The 23,743-nt window shown below is 39.5% G+C and overlaps 1 protein-coding gene across 3 annotated transcripts in view; it reads right to left on the bottom strand.

Annotated features, from left to right (window-relative positions):
• The window catches only part of EDEM3 (ER degradation enhancing alpha-mannosidase like protein 3), a 67,132-nt gene extending 51,976 nt beyond the window's left edge, over positions 1-15,156 (bottom strand). For all 3 annotated transcript variants that reach the window (XM_045983004.1, XM_045983006.1, XM_045983005.1), the window contains exons 1-2: positions 14,795-15,156; positions 9,497-9,542 (exon numbers count right to left, since the gene is read on the bottom strand). In XM_045983004.1, the coding sequence (XP_045838960.1) occupies positions 9,497-9,542; positions 14,795-14,955 (207 nt within the window). In that variant the 5' untranslated portion in view covers positions 14,956-15,156. The remainder of the gene's footprint in view (positions 1-9,496; positions 9,543-14,794) is intronic.
• Between the last annotated feature and the right edge of the window lie 8,587 nt (positions 15,157-23,743).

The following is a 23,743-nucleotide window of genomic DNA, read 5'->3' as shown; positions in this document are numbered from 1 at the left end:
CATTTTTCTAATGGCTTCTCCATTCCTGACTTTATTTTGATTCAGCTGTTGGTTGCCTGGACTTGTCCTCAGGTACATTTTTGTTTCTCGGTTTTTTAGAGTGTCATCAGGATTGTTATTTCTCTGGTATCCCTGGGTTAGGATGTCTCTTGTCTTACACTTGAAAAATAAAATGAATGTTATAAAATGCTTGATACATATTTTCTTTCCTTCAGAAATTTGAGGATACTGTTCCACAACCTTACATCCACTGAGAATCACTAATGGCAAAGTCTCTAAGACTAGTCTGATCCCTCGTACCTTGAACTTGTACCTCCTATGCCTGTATGTTCCTATGATTCTTAATTCTTGGAAGTTCAGCAGAAATACTCCCAATTCCATACCCAGCTCTATCCTACTGCCTCTCACTAAACTCAACGATCTATATGCCAAACCCATTAGCACATTAGCAGCAGAAAAACAGAATAGAGGACAGGAACACTAAACACATGGTCAAACAGAAAAGGAAAGACAAAAAAATAATAATAAAGTAGGCTAAAGAATACAAAAAGCACTGAAGCCTGCAACCCTTCAGATATTTAAAAAAGTTCAGTGCTCCATAATGATTCATTTCCTGAGGAAAGGATCCCAGACAACTGTTTGTCTATAATTGGAATCCACATGCAGCTACCAAATTCTGAATTGAACATACTGTGATTTTAATATTACATACAATTTTTAGCATAAATTCCTAATAATTTTGTCTTTTAACATTTTTAAGTTCCTAACTTCTTTTTCTGTGTTAATTCCTAAAGAACTGTGATTTCCCAGAATGCATACAATTTTTTATTGCTTAAGTTTCATATTTAACACATCTAAACAACACTCTGAAGTAATTCAAAAGTAAGATATTTTCAGCTTGCTGATGAATTTTGAAACTTCGTAAGGTATCATTCAAGTGTTAATTTGACTGTAAGGAGTCCTTTACTATCTAAACCACCACTGTTTAGAATACTTTATACCATTCCTAGGGTTTTGCAAAAACATACACATGCAAAAACACTTCTGTCTGAAATTAAATATGAAACTCAAACCCTAGGCTTATTTAGATAAGAAAAATATTAGGAGCAATTACAAACAGAATAATCAAATAAGGGAGCTTTGAACAAGACGTAAAAATACTTTATGCCCTGCTAATTCAAGATTACAGATAAAAACAAAAACCACAGCATTTTCTTTGGGCTAACCACAAAGTGAACTACAGCTAGTTTGCGTAAATCCGGAGCAATGCCTACGTGGCAAATAAACAGCCATATTACACTTCAAATATCCTGTCTATTTGAGGTAATAGAGTAATACAGTAATACCGTCTCTTCACAATATATTGCCAGAATGAGGGACAAGTAATTCATATTGCTATGACTCAGAACCACAAAGCACAATAATTATTACTCAGAAACAAAACTCAGGTGATAAAAAGAGTCCTATACAAATTAAGTAGAACAGGTGCCTACCTAAAAGCAAGAACAACTGCATAAAACAAAACCAAGCACTCCTCTTTCTGGTAGAAACTGATACCACGATTCTAAAATTTACAGAGAAATGCAAACCGGGGCACCTGGATGGCTCAGTAGGTTAAGCATCTACTTTTGCCTCGGGTCATGATCTCAGGATCCTGTTTGGAACCCCATGTTGGAGTCCCTACTCAGTGGAGAGTCTACTTCTCCCTCTCTTCCTCTCCCCATGCCCCACCCTCCACACATGTGCGCATGTCCCACGTGCACACCTGCGCTCTCTAATAAAATCTTCAAAAAAAAAGAAATGCAAATAATCCAGAATATCCAAAACAATTTTGAAAAAGAACACTGACTTACACTGCCTGATTTCACAACTTAATATCACACTAAAGACAGTGTGATATTAGTATACATACAGACATTCAGATCAATGGGGAAAAAATAGTCTAGAAACAGACCCACACATAGTTAACTAATTTTACACAGATACCAAAGTAATTCAGTGGTAAAAGGATATTCTTTTCAACAAACAGTGTTGGATAGAGATGGATATCTACATAGAAAAAATATAAATCAATTTTTACCTCATTCTACATACAAATATTAACACAAAATGAGTGACAGACCTAAATAAACAGGCTAAAATTGTAAAACACCTAGAAGAAAATCTTTGTGGCCTGGGCTAGGGAAATATTTTTTAGGTAGAATATAAAAGATAGGAATGATAAAAAAGGATAAACTGGATTTGATCACAATTTAAAACATTTGTCTTCATAAGACATTGTTAATTAAAAGGCAAAGCACAGACGGGGAGAAAATATCTGTGCTATGTGATATACGTGATAAAGGACTGATTTAGAGTTCTTTATTTTAGAGTCCAGAGTATTTAACTCTTATGACTCGGTAATCAGGACAAATGACCTGATTTTAAAATAGACAAGAGATGTGGAGCAGGAATCACTAAAAAAGAGATATACTAAGCACACAGATTTTCAACATCATTGGTTATTGGGAAAAGTCAAAGTCACAACAAAATGCCACTACATACCTATTAGAATAGCTAAAATTAAAAAGACGAAAAATACCAACTACTGGAGAAGATGTGGCATAACTGAAACTCATACATTGCTGGTGGGGAATACAAAATGTTACAGACACTTGAAGGAAGTTTTTCAGTTTCTTATAAAGTGAAATTTATCCTTCTCATATAACCTAACAATCCTGTTCCTAGTTGGGAAATATATGAAAATGTATGTCCACATAAAAATTTGCATTCACAGCAAATTTTCACAGCAGTCTTTTTAATGATAGGCAATGACCCAGAAACAAGCCAAATATTTATCAGTTGGTGAACAGATAAACAAAGTGTTTTCTATCAAATCAACTGAATACTACTAAGCAATTAATAATAACTACAATATATCCAACAACATGGCTAAAATCTCAAAACCATCATGTTAAAGAATCTCAATCAGAAGACTACATACTGTATGGCCATTTATATGAAACCCTAAAATGGAAAAACTAGTGCCAAAAGCAGATTACAGTGGTTGCCAGGGGTCAGGAGTAGGGAAAAGGAACTGACTGCTATGGAGCATGAGGAAGCATTTTGATGGAAAACTATGTCATGACTGTGGTGGTAGTTAAACAAATAGAAACAACTGTCAAAACTCAGAATCATGCACTTAAAATTAAAAAAATTTTTCAGGGCGCCTGGGTGGCTCAGTGGGTTGGGCCGCTGCCTTCGGCTCGGGTCTTGGTCTCAGGGTCCTGAGGCTCTCTGCTCAGCAGGGAGCCTGCTTCCCCCTTCTCTCTGCCTGCCTACTTGTGATCTCCCTCTGTCAAATAAATAAATAAAAATCTTTAAAAAAAATTTTTTTTCATCTGTTAAGTTATACCTAATTAAACAGAAAAACTTTATTCTACTGAGTTAAAATCCTATACAGAGTATCAGAGTGTGATAATAAAATATTACAAGAGGATACTACAGAATTTATGCCATTTGAACAAAGTTTAGGATGCTCTAAAAGTACAGGCCAAGGAACACTGGTTAACAAAAGGTAGTCCCACACTCATTCACACAAAAAAAGACATAAATTTTTAACTTCCCTCCTCCCAGCCATTAGTACCACTTTTTAAGTACTTTACTTCCAAAGTTACTCTCTCTTCTTTTTTTAAAGATTTTATTTATTTGAGAGAGAGAGAGACAGGCAGAGAGGGGCAAAGGAAGAAGCAGGCTCCCTGCTGAGCAGGGAGCCCGATGTGGGGCTTGATTCCAGGACCCTGGGATCATGCCCTGAGTCAAAGGCAGAGGCTTAACCCACTGAGCCACCCAGGCACCCCCAGAATTACTTTCTGATGAACAATCAAAAAGAAAACATTAGGTACAGAGTTTCAAATGGGAAATATGAAAAAGTTCTGGAGATGCTAATGGTTGCACAACATGGTCAATATACTTAATACCACAGAAATTTCACTTAAAATTGGTTAAAATGGGGGCACCTGGGTGGCTCAGTCGTTAAGCGTCTGCCTTTGGCTCAGGTCATGATCCCAGGGTCATGGGACTGAGCCCAGCATCGGGCTCCCTGTTCAGTGGGAAGCCTGCTTCTCCCTCTCCCACTCCCCCTGCTTGAGTTCCCTCTCTTCGCTGTGTCTCTCTGTCAAATAAATAAAATCTTTTTAAAAAAATTAAAAATGGTTGAAATGGTAAGAAAAAATATATATATATGTTTTTTTACCACAATAAAAAATGTTCAAAGAAAGTAACATTGGGGGAGAAAAAGTAATTCTAAGAAATCTTACATAAATCAAGAAATCTATAAGGAAGTTACATTTTCCCTTGGTTTGAACGATAAGGACTAATCTACTGTGTTTCTTGAACTGTGCTCTCATGAAATCAAGCTTAAAAGTGGTTATTAGGTATGAGTCTACTAGGTAAAAGAAACTGTGCTTACCAACACTTTTAAAGTTTATTTGTAATGTTTAAGGCTCTACCTTAACAGTTTTTACTTATAACAGTTTGGGTTGTTTACAGTAACAGGAAAAACGTTGGGAGACAAGTATCAGGTCAGGAAGCGTAGATCCAAAACGGTTCTGCATTTGGTGGCCTAAATACACGTCCATTTTGTCATCTAAATTAATCTGAAAAGTAACCTCAACGCAAGTACTAAAAACATACTAGCAGAAGCGCTAAAGTGGCTATGGTCTGAGGTTAAATAAGGCCACACAAGAACTACCAAAACAAACATCTAATTTCATTTTATTTGAGGGAAAAAGAAAGCCATCTGTGCAATTTACTGTGGATAAATTGCAGTTGGATCAAGGCTAGAGATTTGCCAAACATAGTTGTTATAATGTATAATTTAAGCCAATAATTGATAAAACCAGAAAATTCCTGGATATAACAAAGGATGGCAGTATTGTAGTACCCTACAGGGCACTGTTACTGAAAAATAGTATTTACAGAACTTTGGAGAATTTAAAAAAAAAAAAAAGGTAAGGGAAAAAATAAGCTCAAAGGGTACATGCCTAGAACAGAAAAGAATGTGTTTTAAGAAGTTTGTATGTACAGTGGGAAGAATAAGTTCTCAGTTAAAAGCCTGGATGAAGTTTAGGAGGGCAATTTCAATCTCAAGCAGAGAATGAATAATGACAGTAGCAATAAACTCTTATATAGTGCTGCTTATTTGCCAGACACTAGATCTACATACTTGAATTATATTAACTTGTTCAATCCTTACAACAGCAGTGTGGGGCAGGCAAACCATTTTAGACAGATGAGGAAACAGACTCAGGGAGATTAAGTAACTTTCTCATTGCAACACAGCTAGCTCACGGTGTCCTGTTCCATTTCTAGACTTCTTGCTCGCTCTTAATATTATATTGCATCTTTGGAAATCCACTGTTCTCCTAGGAACCAAGAAAGTTAAAAGGAATTGCTCTGAATGCTCACTAGAATGGAGAGTAATATTAAAAAGGACTAGTGAGAAATGAAAAGCTTTCAGCACTTATTAAAAGCCCACCATGTGCCAGGTACTTACATTTCAGCATAGTAGGCAACCGACTACAACAAAACAAGCAGACTTATAGATCCCAAAACTCACCATAAATTTGTATCTTTCAGGAAGTTTGTTAAATGATTTCTTTGAATTTAAAAGGCAAAGATATATCATAATAATCAAATGCAAAAAAAAAATCACTATTTGATTACATCTTTACAAGAATTCAATTCAGCTTCAAAAAACTTTACTTTTTAGGGGCACCTGGGTGGCTCAGTGGGTTAAAGCCTCTGCCTTCAGCTCAGGTCATGATCCCGGGGTCCTGGGATCTAGCTCCGCATCGGGCTCTCTGCTCAGCAGGGACCCTGCTTCCTCCTCTCTCTCTGCCTGCCTCTCTGCCTACTTGTGATCTCTGTCTGTCAAATAAATAAATAAAATCTTTAAAAAAAAGTATTTTTTAAAAATATTTTATTTATTTCAAGAGACAGAGAGAGCAAGCACAAGCAGGGGGAGGGGCAGAGACAGAAGGAAAGAGAAAAAATCTTAAGCAGAGCCCCACACTCAGCATGGAGCCCCACTCAAGGCTCTATCTCGTGACCTGAGCTGAAAACAAGAGTTGGACACTTAATGGAGCCACCAAGGTGCCCCTCTTTAAAAAATTCAATAAGTGTTTGTGTACCAGGCATGATTTCAGGCACAAGACATAGATAAATTTATTAAAAATCAAATAAAATGATCCCTGTTCTTAGGACGCCTGGGTGGCTCAGTCAGTTAAGCGTCTACCTTTAGCTTAGGTCATTGATCCCAGGGTCTTGGGATCCAGTCCCTCTCGCATCAGGCTCCTTGCTCAGCAGAGAGCCTGCTTCTCCATCTGCCTGCTGCTCCCCCTGCTTGTGCTCTCTCTCTATGAAAATAAATAAATAAAATCTTTAAAAAATAAATAAAATGATCCCCGTTCTCAACAATCTTACAAGCTACAATAGCCCTTTACAATTATGCCCATTTTACATAAGACAGTGCTCAGAGGGGTTAAATGAACTGTTTAAGGTCCAAGCTATTAAATAAACAAAACAAAATGTGAACTCAAACCCATCTAACTCCAAAATCTATGCAATTCTGCTTTACAGCAAGCTAATACTGTTTCTGTGTATTACAACTGGAAAAAATGTTCAAGTGACTTCAAATAACATATACAGAGCACCTGGTCTCTACTTCATATTTTAGAACTGTTTCAGGTTAGCTCTGAACTTGAAAAAGGGAAATGAGAATTCCAGACTGAATCTTGGGTTATAATCTTCACATAAACTAAGCAGAGCACAAGTACATTGCAAGGGTCACTTGTGTTGTACAACAGTTGAACATTTAAAAATATGTCCTGCAGAGGAGTGCAGATGGTGTGGATCCACTGGAAAATGAAGGCATGTTAATTCCAGGAGTTCCCAGTCTTTGGGGTTGAAATCCCTCCCCTTTCCATCTTATAGGTAGGGAGGTATAATACAAAGCTTCCCAGTTAGGGTCCAAAAAATAGGAACTGGCCCAGGAAGTCCTCCGAGAGCTGTTGTCAGTACCTGCTCTGTCATAAATCCATTTACTAAGTGAACTCTGTAACAGGAAAAAAATGTATCGATAGAAATTTCTGATGTTTACCTAAAAAGGGACAGGGATATTAAAAATACTGTGCTTTAGGGGCACCTGGGTGGCTCAGTTGATTAAGCATCTGCCTTCGGCTCAGGTCACAATCCCTGTGTCCTGGGATCGAGCCCTACGTTGGGTTCCCTGCTTGGTGGGGAGTCTGTTTCTTCTCTGTCTCTCTTTGTCCCCCACTGCTTTCTCTCTCTAATGAATAAGTAAAATCTTTGTAAAAAATAGTTAATTAATTAAAATACTGTGCTTTATAAAGAGAGGATCCTATTCACAGTGAAATATACTGAACTGATCCAGCTGCATACCCTTTCATTCAGCCTTGGAAGTAAAAGTATGCATTTATGAGATGCCTAATGTTTAAGGGTATAGCATGGATCCACTTGGCCACCACAAAACTACTGGCCTAGATTTGTTCACTTTTGCTTGGCCCAAATGGAATGAACTAACCAAAGATAAATAATTTTGAAAGAACTAGTAAGGGAATTATTAAGAGAATGGCCAAGGTTTTTAGAAATGAATTTAAAACTGCGTTTTCAATATGGTTAAAAATACCCCAAGTTACATTACCATTATTTTCTAAAAACATTTATTAAGAACTCAATATAGACTCCTAGAAAAATGAAATACAAGAAAGAATAAGAATTATTAAATATAAAACATGTTCAAACAATACAAAAATACAGGGCGCCTGGATGGCTCAGTCAGTTAAGTGTCTGCCTTCCGCTCAGGCCATGATCTCAGAGTCCTGGGATCGAGCCCTGAGTTAAGTCTGGTTCCCTACTCAACAGGGAGTCTGCTTCCTGCTTCTCCCTCTCCCTTTGCCCCTCTCCCCCACCTGTGTTCTCTCACTCACTCTGCTCAGTGTCAAATAAATTTTTTAAAAAGATAAAAAAACGGGGTGCCTGGATGGTTCAGTGGGTTAAAGCCTCTGCCTTCGGCTCAAATCGTGATTCCCAGGGTCCTGGGATCAAACCCCACATCGGGTGCTCTGCTTGGTGGGGAGCCTGCTTCCCCCTCTCTCTCTGCCTGCCTCTCTGCCTACTTGTGATCTCTGTCAAATAAATAAATATTTAAAAAATAAGATAAAATAAAAAGCTAAAAAAAAGATACAAGAACACATAAAGTGTGTATACTTAGATGTTTATAAAGATGTTAATATATGAAGATATTTTCATTATATATAATGAAAAATGGATTCACAGAATCAGTTGAAATATACTTAAAGCAGAATCAATTAAAGTTAGTTCTCTGTCAAACTTTTCCCAAGTATATTTTATAGACTTTCATCATAAAAGAAAATCTGACACATTTTAAAATGTACATTTTAAATGTACATTTTAATGTACATTTAATGTACATTTTAAAATGTAAAAAACTAAAAACATATTTTAAAATGTAAAAACATTTTAAAATTCATAAGAATTCTCAGAATAATTTGATTTTTCTTTTCAAAATTATAGAAATTTACACAGAGAATTTTCTTTGAATTCTAAAATTTGTTCCTAGTTCATCTTTTTAGAAATTAAATATTTTTTTTCCTGGAGTCTAAGATCATTTTATTAAGGGGCATAAGGCAGGGAGAAATAGGGGGCACCTACAACCCCCCAGCCTTACCATCCCCCAAGCGGCTCCCTGTACTATGGGAGGATTCAATTTTTAATTGTGGTTAAAAAAACAAAAATTTACCATTTTTAACATTTTTAAGTTCAGCAGCATTAAGCATATTCACCGTTGAGCAAGACAGCTCCATAACTTTTTCATCTTGCAAAACTAAAGCTGCTATTTCATCCCAAGTGAACACTAAGATATTTTAAAACAATACAGATCAGTGTATTTAGAAAGCAGAATATATTCAAATCAAAGCCCACTATGAAGACATAACTTGGATAGAAACTAAGTCATATTTTTTCTCTTTTCAACAACAGTTTTCTTCCTAGAGTATATGAAGAATTAAGATAGAATAATGAAGACATTAATTATTGTTTTTCAAAATTACATGTTTACATTGTAAACAGTATTTTTAATTAAGAGAATAATTTCCCCAAAGGCTGGAGACAACATCTTATTCATGTACATCCACAATATCTAACTATATAAATCACTCACATTGCTGATATCATCAAAGGAAACTACTTAAATACAAAATTTCATAATCTAATGCAGTTTCATAGCTACCCAATTAAACTCCTCTAATAACCAATTACCAAAAACACTGTTAGCTTATGCTTGCACTGTTTGTTTTTTTTTAAACTTCCATTAAAAAGAATGTGCTATTAATACAGGTTTCAAAATCTGCAGCTATTCTTATATAATAATCCACTCACATAAATGATGTATAAAGATAAGACTTCTACTTACCATGTAGTTACCATAAGCATGATCAAACATTTCCAGTACTTGATTCCTAATTTTAAAAGAGCAGAAATGGAAAAAAGTTAGGTACATTCTAAAAGTTTTTCTAAAAAAGTTAATGCTCCTTCATAAACATACACCCATTAAAAAAAAGAAAAAATTAGTTAGAAAAGACATAAACAGAGTCAAGAAATACACCAGTGTTAGTAGACAAGCTTTCATGAACCACATAGAGCTGGCCCAAACTTTTACTATTCCTAGCAATTTATATAAAATTCACCTTATGTTTCCCAAGAAAATTGATAAATGATGCAAGCCATGCAGAGAGAAGGAAATCTGATGCTAAAAAACAATTACCTCTTAAAAAACTATTCAACATGTCTGTCTTAAACGGAAGAATATAGCTGGATATTCTCTCAGGAGAAGGGTGGGTATGTAATGATTTGAAATAACAGTACTCTAACAAGCTTCTTTCATTTTAAATCAAGTTACTAATGCCTAGTTTAATACATACTCATTAATATATGTTTGTTCACTTTCAAAAGATACATTTTATGATTTTATGATATACTCTCTTCTCCTTTAAAAAACTGTCAGAAGTCAAATAAATAATATTCATGTCTAAAATGAGAAGAGATTTGTGTGTTTTGGCTATCTCTCTTTCTTAAAATCCCCAAGACAACTATTTAAAACGGAGATTTCTGATCCCCACGCCAGATTTACTAAGTCAAAATCTGTATTGTCTGGACCAATAAATCAGTCTTTCAGTTCAACACTCAAGTTTGGGGGCTTGAGGACTACACGAAAAACTACAAAGTTAATGTTATGGTTAGACAAGGCCAAGTATCTCAATAATTAGCAAGGGAAAAATAGTTCAGTAATCTTCTATTAACACTATTGTTCCCAAAGCTCCAGTCACTAACAGCAAGAATTGAAGAAAGTGTTAGAGAAAATGGCTGGGTATAATTTAATTTTACTTCCTGTTACATTGCAATTGTCATTTCATAAAAACTGTAATCATGGATGATGAAATATTGGTAATAATAAAGCTAGCAGACAGAAAAGAACTAATTTCCAGATCCTAGCTATAATTACCAGCAAAATCAAGTACACTCAAACTTGTAAACTGAATAAATTAAGTCCTGACAAACTTTTTATGAATAATCATTTAAAAATAATCATTATAAACAAAATCTTATCACTTTGCTAAAACATAAGTTCTTACGTCTGTACATATATGATAGAATACGGACCAAGTTATCTCAGAAAACTATGAAGTATCTTAAAGAATTCCTCCACACATTTATTATACTGCAGATGATAAAGATCTCTCAAATTAGCTAATAAGCCACCAAAAACAATGTTAAAATTTTCCTTTCAAGCACTGGTATCAGTAAATGGAATATGGAAATTCTTCTGCCTTTCACTGAAATGGAATCAACACAAGAGTACTGCCAAGCAACAGGAACTCTTTTAATTGGTAATGGCAGTGCCTAGACATGCGCATTACAGATAACATAAGCTTTAATTGGTTAACCCAAACTTCATAAGCATTCAGTTTTCATGATTATGAATAAATCACAACTGCATATGAGGACACATTATTTTCCAATCCTCACATTTTTGTAGCACATGGCCATCAAATTTCACAACACTTGCTTCAAAGTGGAGATATTTAATATTCAGTTGAGCACGCTCTCTCCTAAACCTGTAAGTCCTCACAGTCATCTTTAAATACAGAATGGTAGCTTACTCTATTAAACAGAAAAAAATGTCTCTGTGATGGTTTTATTTCTATTCAGCCAGTGAACGGAAATGTATTGGAAATCAGATCCACAGTTCAAAAATTATGTCTTTTTAATTATGTTAAAATAATTTTTATAAGTCAGCTTTTTCTAAAACTACATGCCTGTCAATGTCCTACAGAAATTGGATAATTTTATACTTCCCTTTTTTTTAGATGAAAAGATAACATTAACAACTGCCATAACATTTAAACCACAAAAGCAAAAAACAATGCATTCCAGAAAGGGTAAGACTACATATGATCAAGTAAAAAAATTCCACAAACTATAAACTGGAAGCAATTGAGCAACTGCTTCCAACTTGTGATAATTCCAGTCTTTATCATCAGTTTGGTTTAGGGGGACAGAAAAAGGGATGAGGCATTTTTTGAGGTTTTTTATCATAAATCACTTGGGCTTTTAAAAGAATCGCACAGGTAAACTAATGAATCAGAGTTCAGGTTCCGGAAGGAAAATTCCCAAAGGGGAAAGCAGTCAAGCAATTGTGTATTTGTGGTTTATAGTTCCAGACTCTTACTTTCAAAATTTAAACTGACACTTCAAGTCATTTTGGTTAAACTTTTCCAGTTAAAAATTAATTTTGGACAAAAATGACTTAACTAATGACTTTTCTTCAAATAAAAAATTTTAATACAAAAAAGAGAGAAGAGTAGTAGTCAAATAAGATACTTTCTATCCTTAACAGACCTGAAGCTTCTCTTTCCAAGTCTTAAGAAGTGCAATACCATGGAGAGAACATTGGCTCTGGGGTCATACAGACCTAGTCTTGAATACTGAGTCCACCATTTACTAGCTCTGAGTTTGAACAAGCTGACCTTGAGTCTCAATTTCCTCCTCTGCATAATGGGGATCACCTCCACCTCATTAACAGGGAGGATTAGAGAGATAACATATATACATATATATATATACATATATATACATATATATACACATATATATACATATATATATACATATACATATATACATATATACACTGTGCTCAGTGCCTGGCACAGAGCAGGGCATTCATTAAAACAGTTATCAATGACACATTAAACTCATAAAGAGAGAAAATTTAAGATACTAATTAAGAGTTTACCGATCATTTTCTTTGGGTAGCTGACTTTTTTTTCCCAATCAGGCAACTTTTATTGTTACCTTATTTAAAAGTTAATACAATACTCCTGCAATGATTTAAACAATAAGGAAGTATATAAAACAAAACCTGACGGTTCCATCTCACCTCCATCCTAACCAGGGGGTAATCATCTTTCCATGTTTTTCCGAGCTTAGACAATTTCTTTTCTGCTTCTAAAAGAACATGGGGGGGCACCTGGGTGGCTCAGTGGTTTAAGCTGCTGCCTTCGGCTCAGGTCATGATCTCAGGGTCCTGGATCGAGTCCCACGTCCGGCTCTCTGCTCTGCGGGGAGCCTGCTTCCCTCTCACTCTCTCTGCCTGCCTCTTTGCCTACTTGTGATCTCTCTCTGTCAAATAAATAAATAAAATCTTTTAAAAAAAATAAAATAAAATAAAAGAACATGGGATGGTGGGGCACCTGGGTGATTCAGTTGGCCACGTGTCTGCCTTGGGCTCAGGTCATGATCATGATCCCGGGAGTCCTGGGATCTAGCCCCCACATCTCACTCCCTGATCAACAAGGAGCCTGCTTCTCCCTTTGCCCTTCCCCCTGCTCCTGCTCTCTCACAGGCCTCTCTCTCAAACAAATATAACCTTTTAAAAAGAAAAAAAAAATATAGAATGGCACTATACATATTACTCTACAGTTTACATTTTTTTTTTTTTGGTATTGGGAATGTATCCTGGATAGCCTTCCAATGATCTACCTCTTCCCTAATGTCTGAATATTATTTCACAATACGGATGCTCTGAGTAACAGTTCCATTCTTTCAAAATGCACATCTTTGTACACCTATCTATACATCAATAGTGCTTTTATTTCTGTAGGATTGATTCCCTGAGTCGGGACTGTTGAATCAAAGAGTACACACAATTTAAATTTTAGGAGATACTATCAATAAGTTACAGCAATTTACACTCCCAACAACTCTTTTCTCACATTTCAACTAGTCAGTACTCTGTTTTGTACTTACTAACCCTTTTTTTAAAGATTTCCTTTTTTTTTTTTAGATTCAAGTTTAATTTATTTATTTTTTCAGCGTAACAGTATTCATTGTTTTTGCACAACACCCAGTGCTCCATGCAAAACGTGCCCTCCCTATTACCCACCACCTGTTCCCCCAAACTCCCACCCCTGACCCAAAGATTTCATTTTTAATTCATCTCTGAATTTAAAAAAAAAAATTTAATTAAAAAAATTAATTCATCTCTGCACCCAACGTGGAACTCCAATTTATAACCCTGAGATCAAGAGTCACAGGCTTTGGGCACCTGGATGGTTCAGTGGGCAGTGGGTTAAGCCTCCGCCTTCCACTCAGGTCATGATCTCAGGGTCCTGGGAAAGAGTCCCGCATGGGGCTCGCTGGTCAGCAGGGAGCCTGCTTCCTCCTCTCTCTCTCTCTCTCTGCCTGCCTCTCTGCCTACTTGTGATCTCTCTCTGTCAAATAAATAAATAAAATCTTAAAAAAACAAAAAACAAAAAAGAATCACAGGCTTTACTGACTGAACCAGACAGGCACCCCTGTACTTATTAATCTAATGGGAAAAACAGCTATCTCATTGTTTTAATCTGCATCTCTCACATTTAAGAGGTTGAGTAACTTTTCATGTTTATTGACCATTTGCATTTCCTCCCATGTGGAGGAAATGAACTCTTCATGCTCTTTGCTCATTTTCTTACTGGTTCTTGGATTTTTTTCTTATTCCTTTGTGGGACCCAGCATATATTAGGAATATTGACTCCCAATTAAATGCTGTAAATATAACTGATAATTTTATGACACTTTCGAAACTGGTAAAAATTGAGTAAAGTGAACAGGTATACTTAATTGAGACTTCTGAATAATACCATTAAATATTGTTCTATTAGAAAACGTAGTGCAAGAAAACATTGCAAGGATATGGTAAATGTGTAAAGTTCAAATTCCAATGAACGCCCCCTTTTTCCGTAACAGGTGTAAAGACTATTTCCTTAACTACTGTGAGATCAGCAACATTTTCCAAGCTGGGAGCTCACTTGTGCGAGAAATTCAACCATGTCTCCGACTAAAGACTACCGCAGGACTCTGTCGCGTAGTAGCACGGGCTGTAGCCCCCTTCACGGGCCACTGACATGGCAGCTGCGTTGACAAACGGCGAATGGCCTCAAGCAGCCTGCACATGTCACCGACGGCCCAGGCGACACCCCGACGGCCCCTCGAGGTCGCACTGCAGGCGACGGCCCCCACCCTCCCGGACCCTGTCCTCCCCTCGCGGGGCAAGAACCATCCCAATCGCGACAGGAGAGGCCACTGCGCGCCCGGGTCGCAGTGACAGGCACCTCGCCTGTGGTCCGCCTCCTGAGGAAACCCACCCGAGGCTGCCAGGCACCCTTACCCAAGCTTCTGTCTCTCCTCCCTACTCATGGGCGCGGCTCCCGCCGTCCACACGGACGTGGCCGACACCAGGCAGAACGCGGCCGTCGCCGCCACCAGGCTCCATGGCGCTCGCTGGGGGACCGAGGACCCACAGCCCCGGCCGCCGCCGGCTTCGCTCATGGCCCCACGGTTCCGCGCACGCGCAGCGGCTACGCCCGGCCGGTGGGACACATTGCCGGACGCCGGTGGCAAGGGGGCTGCGAGCCGTGCCGAGGGCGGGATGCGGAGCTACGCGAGCGGCAGCCGTCGCAGATCTGCTTCCCGAAACCTCAGAGCCGGTCCCCAGCGCCAGCGCTGCCACCGCCCTCCGCCCTCAGCAGCCCCGAGCACCTCCCCCAGCTTTCCGGTGTCGTAGTCTAGGAAACCGCCTCCCCCAACGCTACTTCCGGGTAGGGCCCAAGGCGTTGAGGCTCAGGACCAATGGGAACCGGATCGGAGAGGGGCGGGCTCCGGGAATAGAAGAGGGCATTGGTCGAGAGAAGTGAGACGTGGACAAAAGGCGGGACTGGGGAGGGACCTCTGACTTCGACCCTCCTCCGACCCGTGAACTTGTGACCCGAAGACTACAAGTCCCAGCGTGCACTGCTTCCTCCGGCGCGGCTCTCAATCCGACTCCGCCTGCCCAAATTTCCACCCAGGGTGGGCGCGCTGCACTCTGGGACGTGTGGTCATCCGAGGGTCACGGGCGGTACCTGGGACCCTGATTCTCGCTGCGTCTTGCGGCCAGTCCTTCCTCTGGGGCTGTCAGCTGCGGAGTCTGGGGAACCTGTCAACCATGTATCCCTCTTCCTGTATTTGACGCTTCCCGGAGGGCTGGCAGAATGAGGCTTACACGTCCCCAGCTCGGTGTTACACGCTTTAGAGACTAGTATTGGAGTTGTCTTTTGGTCTCAGGGGGATTACAAAACGGTAACAGCAAAAATGACTACCTTTGACGCAATGTGCTGAGAGTTTTACTTGCGTTCTCTCATGCAAGCTTCTCGACTCTTAAGAAGTAAGTACCGCCATTCCCATTTTGCAAATGAGGAAACTGAGGCTGAAGAAGTCGGGGAACAAGTGCTCATCCCACTGCTGGATTAGATGCCCAGCCGACCTCTATGACTGAGGAGTCCTTGAATGGAACCGCATTCACCAGGATTAAAAAGGACACGTACCTGATTAATAATAGTTGTCTAAAAAACTCAGTGTAAGGAGAGTAGAGTGAGCTGCAAAGAAGATTAATGAAGGAAATTGGAACTTTGATTTATTTTGATCACTGAGTCCCACATTAACTGTTAATAAAATGAGGAGTAGTTTCCTCTTGAAAAAAAAACAAAACAAAACATATTGTGTGTGTGAGAGAGAGAGATAATTCGGTAGATAGGTGCGGAGTTTAGGTGCAGATGTGATCTCTGTGACCACAGGAAATCGCCTACTGATCCCCTCAGCTTTAGTCAGTTCTATTTCTGGAAACTTTTCTCCCTCGATTTCTATCACCTTGCATCATCCACTTCCCTCTCAGACCTACCGTTCATGTGACACCAATGACTCTTCCTTCACTCCCCCACTCTACTCTTGCTTAGAACGCTGGTGTTCCCTGCATTTTAAGGTTTTCTTTTTGTCTTTTTCCTCTTCGTGCATTATTCTTTGGTGATTTCTTCCACTCATACGGATTCAGCCTTCATATGCCTGTGGTTGATTTCTTAATCTGTATCTGTCCTGATCTCGAGACCCCCATTTCCACTTTCCTAATAGAAATTCCCTTCTCTCTGGCCCAGCATAGCTCAAATGTAGTATGTTCACTGGTTCAGATTAATGGATTAGAATCATCTTCAACAACTCCTCCTCCTCCTTCATGGTCCACGCCCACTCAGTTGCCAAATTATACAGATTTTACTTCTGCTATCCTACCTGCTGTCATCACTCCTACTTCTGATCCGTTCAAGCTTCATTACCTCTTTCCTGAACCATTGCAGTTGTCTCCTAATTATCTCCCTGCTACTCTACTTTTTACCCCATTGTTACCAGAGTTGCCATTAAGGACAGCTACAGACCTTCTGAACATGTTATCTCCCTTCTATCCCTGCCCTATCCTCAAATTCGAGCGATAACTGACAAATTCACATGTCCTTTCTCTGCCTTTGCTCTTACCTCTGCTATCCCACTATCTTTGCCTGTAGAACACTCTACCCACTAAATATTGGCTCAGATTCCATCTCTATGAAACCCTTTCAAAAGCTTACAGCCATCAGAAGTCATTCCGCCTTGTTCTTTCATTGTATTCTATGTTTATGATGGCATTTTTCACAGTCACCTATGTCCACTAGATTGTGACTATTTGGAGGGTCTGGAATTCAGCTTAATTATGTGTATGTTCCAAAACTCTGCACTGTGCCTCTGCTGTTACAGATGCTTAATAAATGTTAAATATACTTGTTTCCTTTTTCCTTCAGTTTCCTTACCTGTAAAATAAGGACTAATATAGTCCTTTGATCTACTTAGATGAAGGCTTCGAAAACACATGAGGTCATTTCTGTACATTTTATTTTATTTTGTTTTATGCACTTGCAAATCTATTCCATCCGGGATCCTCTTTGGCAGCTTTAAGGATGAAGTTAGCTAAATAAATAATACCTATGAATTGTTCTTGGCTCTGGCATAGAGAACATGACAAGCTAAAGGTCAATACCAATTATCCAGGATTTGAAAACTAGGAACAAAGAAAATAGAAAAATAGGGGTGCCTGGGTGCCTCAGTCGGTTAAGTGTCCAACTTTGACTCAGGCCATGATCTCAGGGTCCTGGGATCAAGCCAGATGGGGCCACATGTTCGTCCTGGTCAGCTGACATAAGCCAAGTTTGCCCCTCCACCCCAGTCACATCATGTGGGGCTCCTTGCTCAGCAGGGAGTCAGCTTGTCACTCTCCCTCTGCCCCTCCCCCTGCTTGGGCACGCTCTCTCTCAAATAAATAAACAAAATCTAAAAAAGAAGAAGAAGGAGGGGGGAGGAGGAGGAGGAAGAGAAAGAGGACGAGAAACATAGCCGGTGACCTTCAATTTTATTGAAATTTAGTCAAGTCAATTATTTGTAGTAGATTATTGGCAGTAACTCAGTTTTCTTTATCTTCGTGATGTTCCAAGCCTTTTTAAGAAGTCAAAAACTGACTAGTAACTATCATTAACAAACAATGTTCTCAAGAAGGAGTTCTGGCTTTTGATGTTTGGCATTTTCTATTCCCCACTTTGGCTTATATATTTGTTTTCAAGCTAACAGTACATTTAAAAAGTGTCTGATGAGAACATGGAACATACTTTTGTTGACTTGCTAAGTAGTAAGCATTTTTTTACTCTTTTACTGAAGTTCAATTTCTAGCCAATTGTTGAGTCCATTTACCACTAATCTCTGCAAAACTCTGAGTAGAAAAGCTTGTGTGGCCTAAAAAGCATTGCAACTTATCATAGGTAAGGTGGAACCCCGTGGAAGTGAAAGAAAAATATATTCACAAAGTACATTTCAAAAGAGATTCTATTTTAACCCCATGATGGAAATAATCAAAATTCTTAGCTAACTGGCCAGTTATGAACACCAGGAATAATTTACATTCAGTATTTTAAAACCTATACACATTATTTTAGAATCTATACACTTAGTGATTAAAAAGGATATAAGAGGGGCGCCTGGGTGGCTCAGCGGGTTAAGGCCTCTGCCTTCAGCTCCGGTCATGATCCCAGGATCCTGGGATCGAGCCCCGCATCGGGCTCTCTGCTTGGCTGGGAGCCTGCTTCCTCCTCTCCCTCTCTGCCTACTTGTAATCTCTACCTGTCAAATAAATAAATCTTTAAAAAAAAAAAAAAAACAGGATATAAGAGTTAGACAAAAGAAAATTGGTGTGTTATAAAGGGGAAAAAACACTGGTGGAAAGTATTAAGGAGAATAAGGATAAGGACTTTTAAACAATATGGAAAAGATTTTAGACCATTAAAAATTGGAAGAAATCATGGGGTGCCTGAGTGGCTCGGTCAATTGAGCATCTTCCTTCAGCTCAGGTCATGATCCCAGAGTCCTGGGATCAAGCCCCGCATTAGGCTCCCGGCTCAGTGGGGAACCTGCTTCTCCCTCTCCCTCTACTGCTCTGCCTGTTTGTGCTCTCTCACTCTGTCAAATAAATAAGTAAAATCTTTTTTAAAAAATTATAAATCACTACACTACAGAAATAAAAAGCTTTTGCATAGCAGAGGAGACCGTCAACAAAACAAAAGACAACCTGGTGAATGGGAGAAACATAACTGATGTGTCTGATAAGGGGTTAATACCCAAAATATATAAAGAACTTATACAATTCAACACCAAATAATCCAATTAAGAATGAGCAGGGGACACGAATAGACATTTTTCCAAAAAAGACATACAGATGGCCACCAGGTACATGAAGAGGTGTTCAACGTCAGCAGGCATCAGGGAAATGCAAATCAAAACCACAATGAGATATCACCTCATACTAGTCAGAATGACTAGACTCAAAAAGGATAGCAAATAACAAGTTATGGAAAGGATAGGGAGAAAAAGGAGCTGTTGGTGAAAATGAAAGATAGTGTAGTCACTATGGAAAACAGCATTGAGCTTCCTCAAAAAATTAAAAAGATCATATGATATTTATCCAAAGAAAATGAAAACATTAATTCAAAAAAATATGTGCACCCCTATGCTTACTGCAATATTATTTACAGTAGCCAAAATATGGAAGCTCAAGTGTCCATCCATAGAGAAATGGATAAAGAAAATGTGGGATACACACACACACACACACACACACACATATACTCATACATATATAATGGAATATTAGCCATAAAATAGAATGAAATCTTGCCATTTGGAACAATGCGGATAGATCTACAGGGTTTCATACTAAGTGAAATAAGTCAGAGAAAGACAAATACCATATGATTTCACTCACATGAAATTTAAGAAACAAACAAATGAACAAAGAAAAAAAGAGACAAACAAAAAGCCAGATTTTGAAATATAGAGAACGGGTTACCACAGGTGGGGTAGGTAGGGGGATGGATAAAATAGGTGAAAGGGATTAAGAGCACACTTATCTTGATGAGCACTGAGTAATGCATGGAATCGAAGAATCATTAAAATGTATACCTGAAACTCATATAACACTGTGTTGGGGCACCTGGCTGGCTCAGTGGGTCGGGCATCTGCATTCCCCTTAGGTCATGATCCCAGGGTCCTGGGATCGAGCCCCACACTGGGCTCCCTGCTTGGCAGGGAGTCTGCTTCTCTCTCTCCCTCTGCCCCTCCTCCTGCTTGTGCAAGTATACGTGCCCTCTCTCAAATAAATAAAACCTTAAAAAAATAATAATAATAACCACCGTGTTAATTGCACTTGAATTAGGAAAATAAAGTTGTCAAAGCAAATGGTTAGAAGTAAGAGCCATTTATAAATGCCCTTTTACCAGTTAAGAGTTTGTTTGCACAACCTTGTAGCTTATGTAAATATGTATGCTCACCTGGTGTTCTCTTTACTTTTCTCCTTGGATGGAGCAGGACTTAGGAAGTGGGAGGAGTCCTGGTCAGAATCATGTGGATTTGCAAACACAAGGAAGGGTCTCCCTTCAATATCCCACCTGGGAAATAGTCCCAGGAGGCCACATGCAGCTGTGTGAGACTAATTACAGGAGCAATTACCCCTATATGACTTGAATTCTTTAGTATAACAGATCTAATTACTCCTAAAACTGTAGCGTGGAATTTGAGAGTAGTGATTTTGTCATTCTTCAAATTGTTTTCCCCATTGTTTGATAGTGGGTGGAATTTGCAGAACACTTCATGAGAACCCAGTCTTATAAACATTAAATACAGACAGTACTCAGTCTACATTCACAGCCAGGGACTTTCAGGCCCTAGAAAGGCGATTTCATGAAGAAGATAGTGAATGTGGCGCCGGCCCCTCTCCCGCCTCGCCGGGGCCCTTGGGCCCCGGGCTGGGACGGGGAAGGAGGGGGGGGGTCGGTGGGCGCGGCTGCCTGGCGCGCTGTTGGGTGCCGCCGGGGGGCCGGCCGCGCGGACCCCTTTCCCAGAGGGGGATGCGAGGCCGGGGGGGGGGGGGGGGGGGGGGCGGCCGGCGCGCGGTCGCGCCGGGCACACGCCCTTGCGCTCCTCTTTCCCGTAAAAAAAAAAAAAAAAAAAAAAAAAAAAAAAGAAGATAGTGAATGTGGCCGGCTGACTTCAGGCTTCGCTGACTTACCCGAATTCCAAGAAAGAGAATGGAAAATATAAAAGATTCACGGCTGCTTAAGATGTCCCCAGGGCTTTCCTACCTCTCAGTCATGATTCAAGATCTTAAAAATCACTTCAGCTTCAGATTATTATCTTACTTCTCTCCGTGACACCTGCACCCGCTGTCTTAGATAAGAGATTTTGTTCCTGTGTCATGTTTCATGTTAAGCTCACTCTTGTGGCTGAGTGTCTCATTTTATAGCCATCTCCCACTTACTCCCGAGTATCACAAAGCAAGCCAAGGCACACGGCTCTTTCCAGGCAAGCGCATCTTGCTCCTGGCCTCTTTCCTAAATCCCCACTCTGCATTACCAACCCAGTCCCCACTTTGTATTTTAGTCTGGCCACAGGGGTTTAAGTCTGCACCACTCCAGGTCTGAAGGGCGCTGTCTTCACACGGTGACGGAGAACAATGGTTCTGAGCCCCTCCACCACTTACTTGCCATGTTATCTTAAGCAAATCACGGAATTTCTTTGTGCCTTAGTTTTCTCATTTATAAAATGAGAATAAGAATAGTACCTGCCTCCCAGCATTTATTTATTTTTTTTAATTTTATTTATTTATTTGACAGAGATCACAAGTAGGCAGAGAGGCAGGCAAAGACAGCGAGTTGGGGGGTGGGGAGCAGCAGGCTTCCTGCTGAGCAGAAAGCCCAATGCAGGTCTTGATCCCAAGACCCTGAGATCATGACCTGAGCTGAAGGCAGAGGCTTTAACCCACTGAGTCACCCAGGCGCCCCACTCCCAGCATTTATTAAGAGGATTAAATGGTTGCAGTGCCTGGGTGGCTCAGTAAGTTTAGCGTCTGCTTTCGGCTCAGGTCATAATTCTGGGTCCTGCGATCAGCTACATTGGACTCCCTGCTGCTGCTCTCTCACTCTCTCATGCTCTCTCGCCTGTGCTCTCTCTCTTTCAAATAAGTAACATCTTAACAAAAAAAAAAAAAAAGAAGAAGAAGAGGAAGAAGAAGAATTAAAAGGTTTAATTGCTTTAAAACCTTCCTCAGGAATGTTGTGAAAGTGGTGAGATGATGCGTGTAAAATATTTAGCACAGTTCGAAAGAGCTTAATAAATAGTAGCTATTGATATTTTGGTCACTGTGGAGTGCCCAGGAAAAGTCACCATTGTTGAGAACGTTGGATTCAGGGATAGGTACCGCTGGTCCCACAGGACCATGATTCTTCTCAGCCCTGAATCTTGTCCTCTTCCTTGTCTTCTGGCCACGTCCTGATACTGCAGGCTCACCGTCCAAAAATCTAGCTCTTGAGACCCGCAACTCAAGAGACTTGAATTCATGCCTGGTTTCTGCCACCGGGACCTTGCATATGCTGGAGAGCTTCGTCCATGTTTTGGAGTAAACACACACACACGAACACAAGGTACTTTTCTCCCCTCTTAAAATGAAAAGTGGCCTCATCTGTAAGCCATTTGGAGTTATAGAGGTGGAATCGACCTCTATATAGAATAAAGATTCGTCAGAATCTTTCCAGTCTCTCCTGTGGCTTAGTTCAGTTTTTTACTTCGTTTTCACAAAGGTGCATTTTACCTCCAATCTCCATGGGACTTAAAACATACTCAATTGGACAGGCTGATTTAATTATATATGAAATTGAGGATCAAAGTGAAAGAGGCCCAGGCTCTTTGAATAGGTCAAAATGACACTCAAGAGTTAAATATTAGCTGTTTCTGGGGCACCTGGGTGGCTCAGTTGGTTCGGGGTCTGCCTCCGGCTCAGGTCATGATCCCTGGGATTGAGTCCCACATCTGGCTCCTTGCTCAGCAGGGAGCCTGCTTCTCCCTCTGCCTGCCGCTCCCCCTGCTTGAGCTCTTTCTCTCTCTGACAAATAAATAAAATCTTTTTTAAAAATTCGCTATTTCTGGGGCACCTGGGTGGCTCAGTGGGTTAAGCCACTGCCTTCGGCTCAGGTCATGATCTCAGGGTCCTGGGATCGAGTCCCACATCGGGCTCTCTGCTCAGCAGGGAGCCTGCTTCCCTCTCTCTTTCTGCCTGCCTCTCTGCCTACTTGTGGTCAAATAAATAAATAAAATCTTAAAAAAAAAATTCGCTATTTCTGTAGTGATGCTGATTTTAGTCATTATCCAATTGTGACATTCTTACTTTCTAGAAACTCACTTGTATATATAGACATACATGTAGAAAATTAATACACACCTAATACTGTCTTTTCTTCCTCTTATCCCATAATCCTTAGACAGAGTGATCCAAATTTGTCGAATCTTATCATTTGTTAACCTCAGAGGTGTGCTTTCCATTGAAAGACATGATGACAGTTCCTAAATATTTAAAATTAGCTACTTCCTGGCTTTCTTCTCCAGCTTAAAGTTGTATGAAAATAGTACTTTATTTGGTTCTTCTCCAAATGTATTGAAAGATCTTTGTACTTTTTTTGGTTGTGTTTTTGTTCTTGATTTTTTCTTTTCTTTTTTTTTTTTATAAGTAGAGTGTTTAGTATTTTAGAAGATAAGCCAAGGGAAAGGAAAATTTGTCATGGATGAGAAATGGAATAAACTGTTCCCTTGGAGATCAATTTCCTTGTGGTAGTTTAAAATACTACACCATCTCCAGTACACATGATTGTACTTAAAAGTTTGAGAGATGTGGTTTTAGATACCACTA

The sequence above is a fragment of the Meles meles genome, chromosome 17 (assembly GCF_922984935.1).
Source record: "Meles meles chromosome 17, mMelMel3.1 paternal haplotype, whole genome shotgun sequence".
NCBI classification, from domain to species: Eukaryota; Metazoa; Chordata; class Mammalia; order Carnivora; family Mustelidae; genus Meles; species Meles meles.
This window is presented reverse-complemented; position numbering and strand designations above follow the sequence as displayed.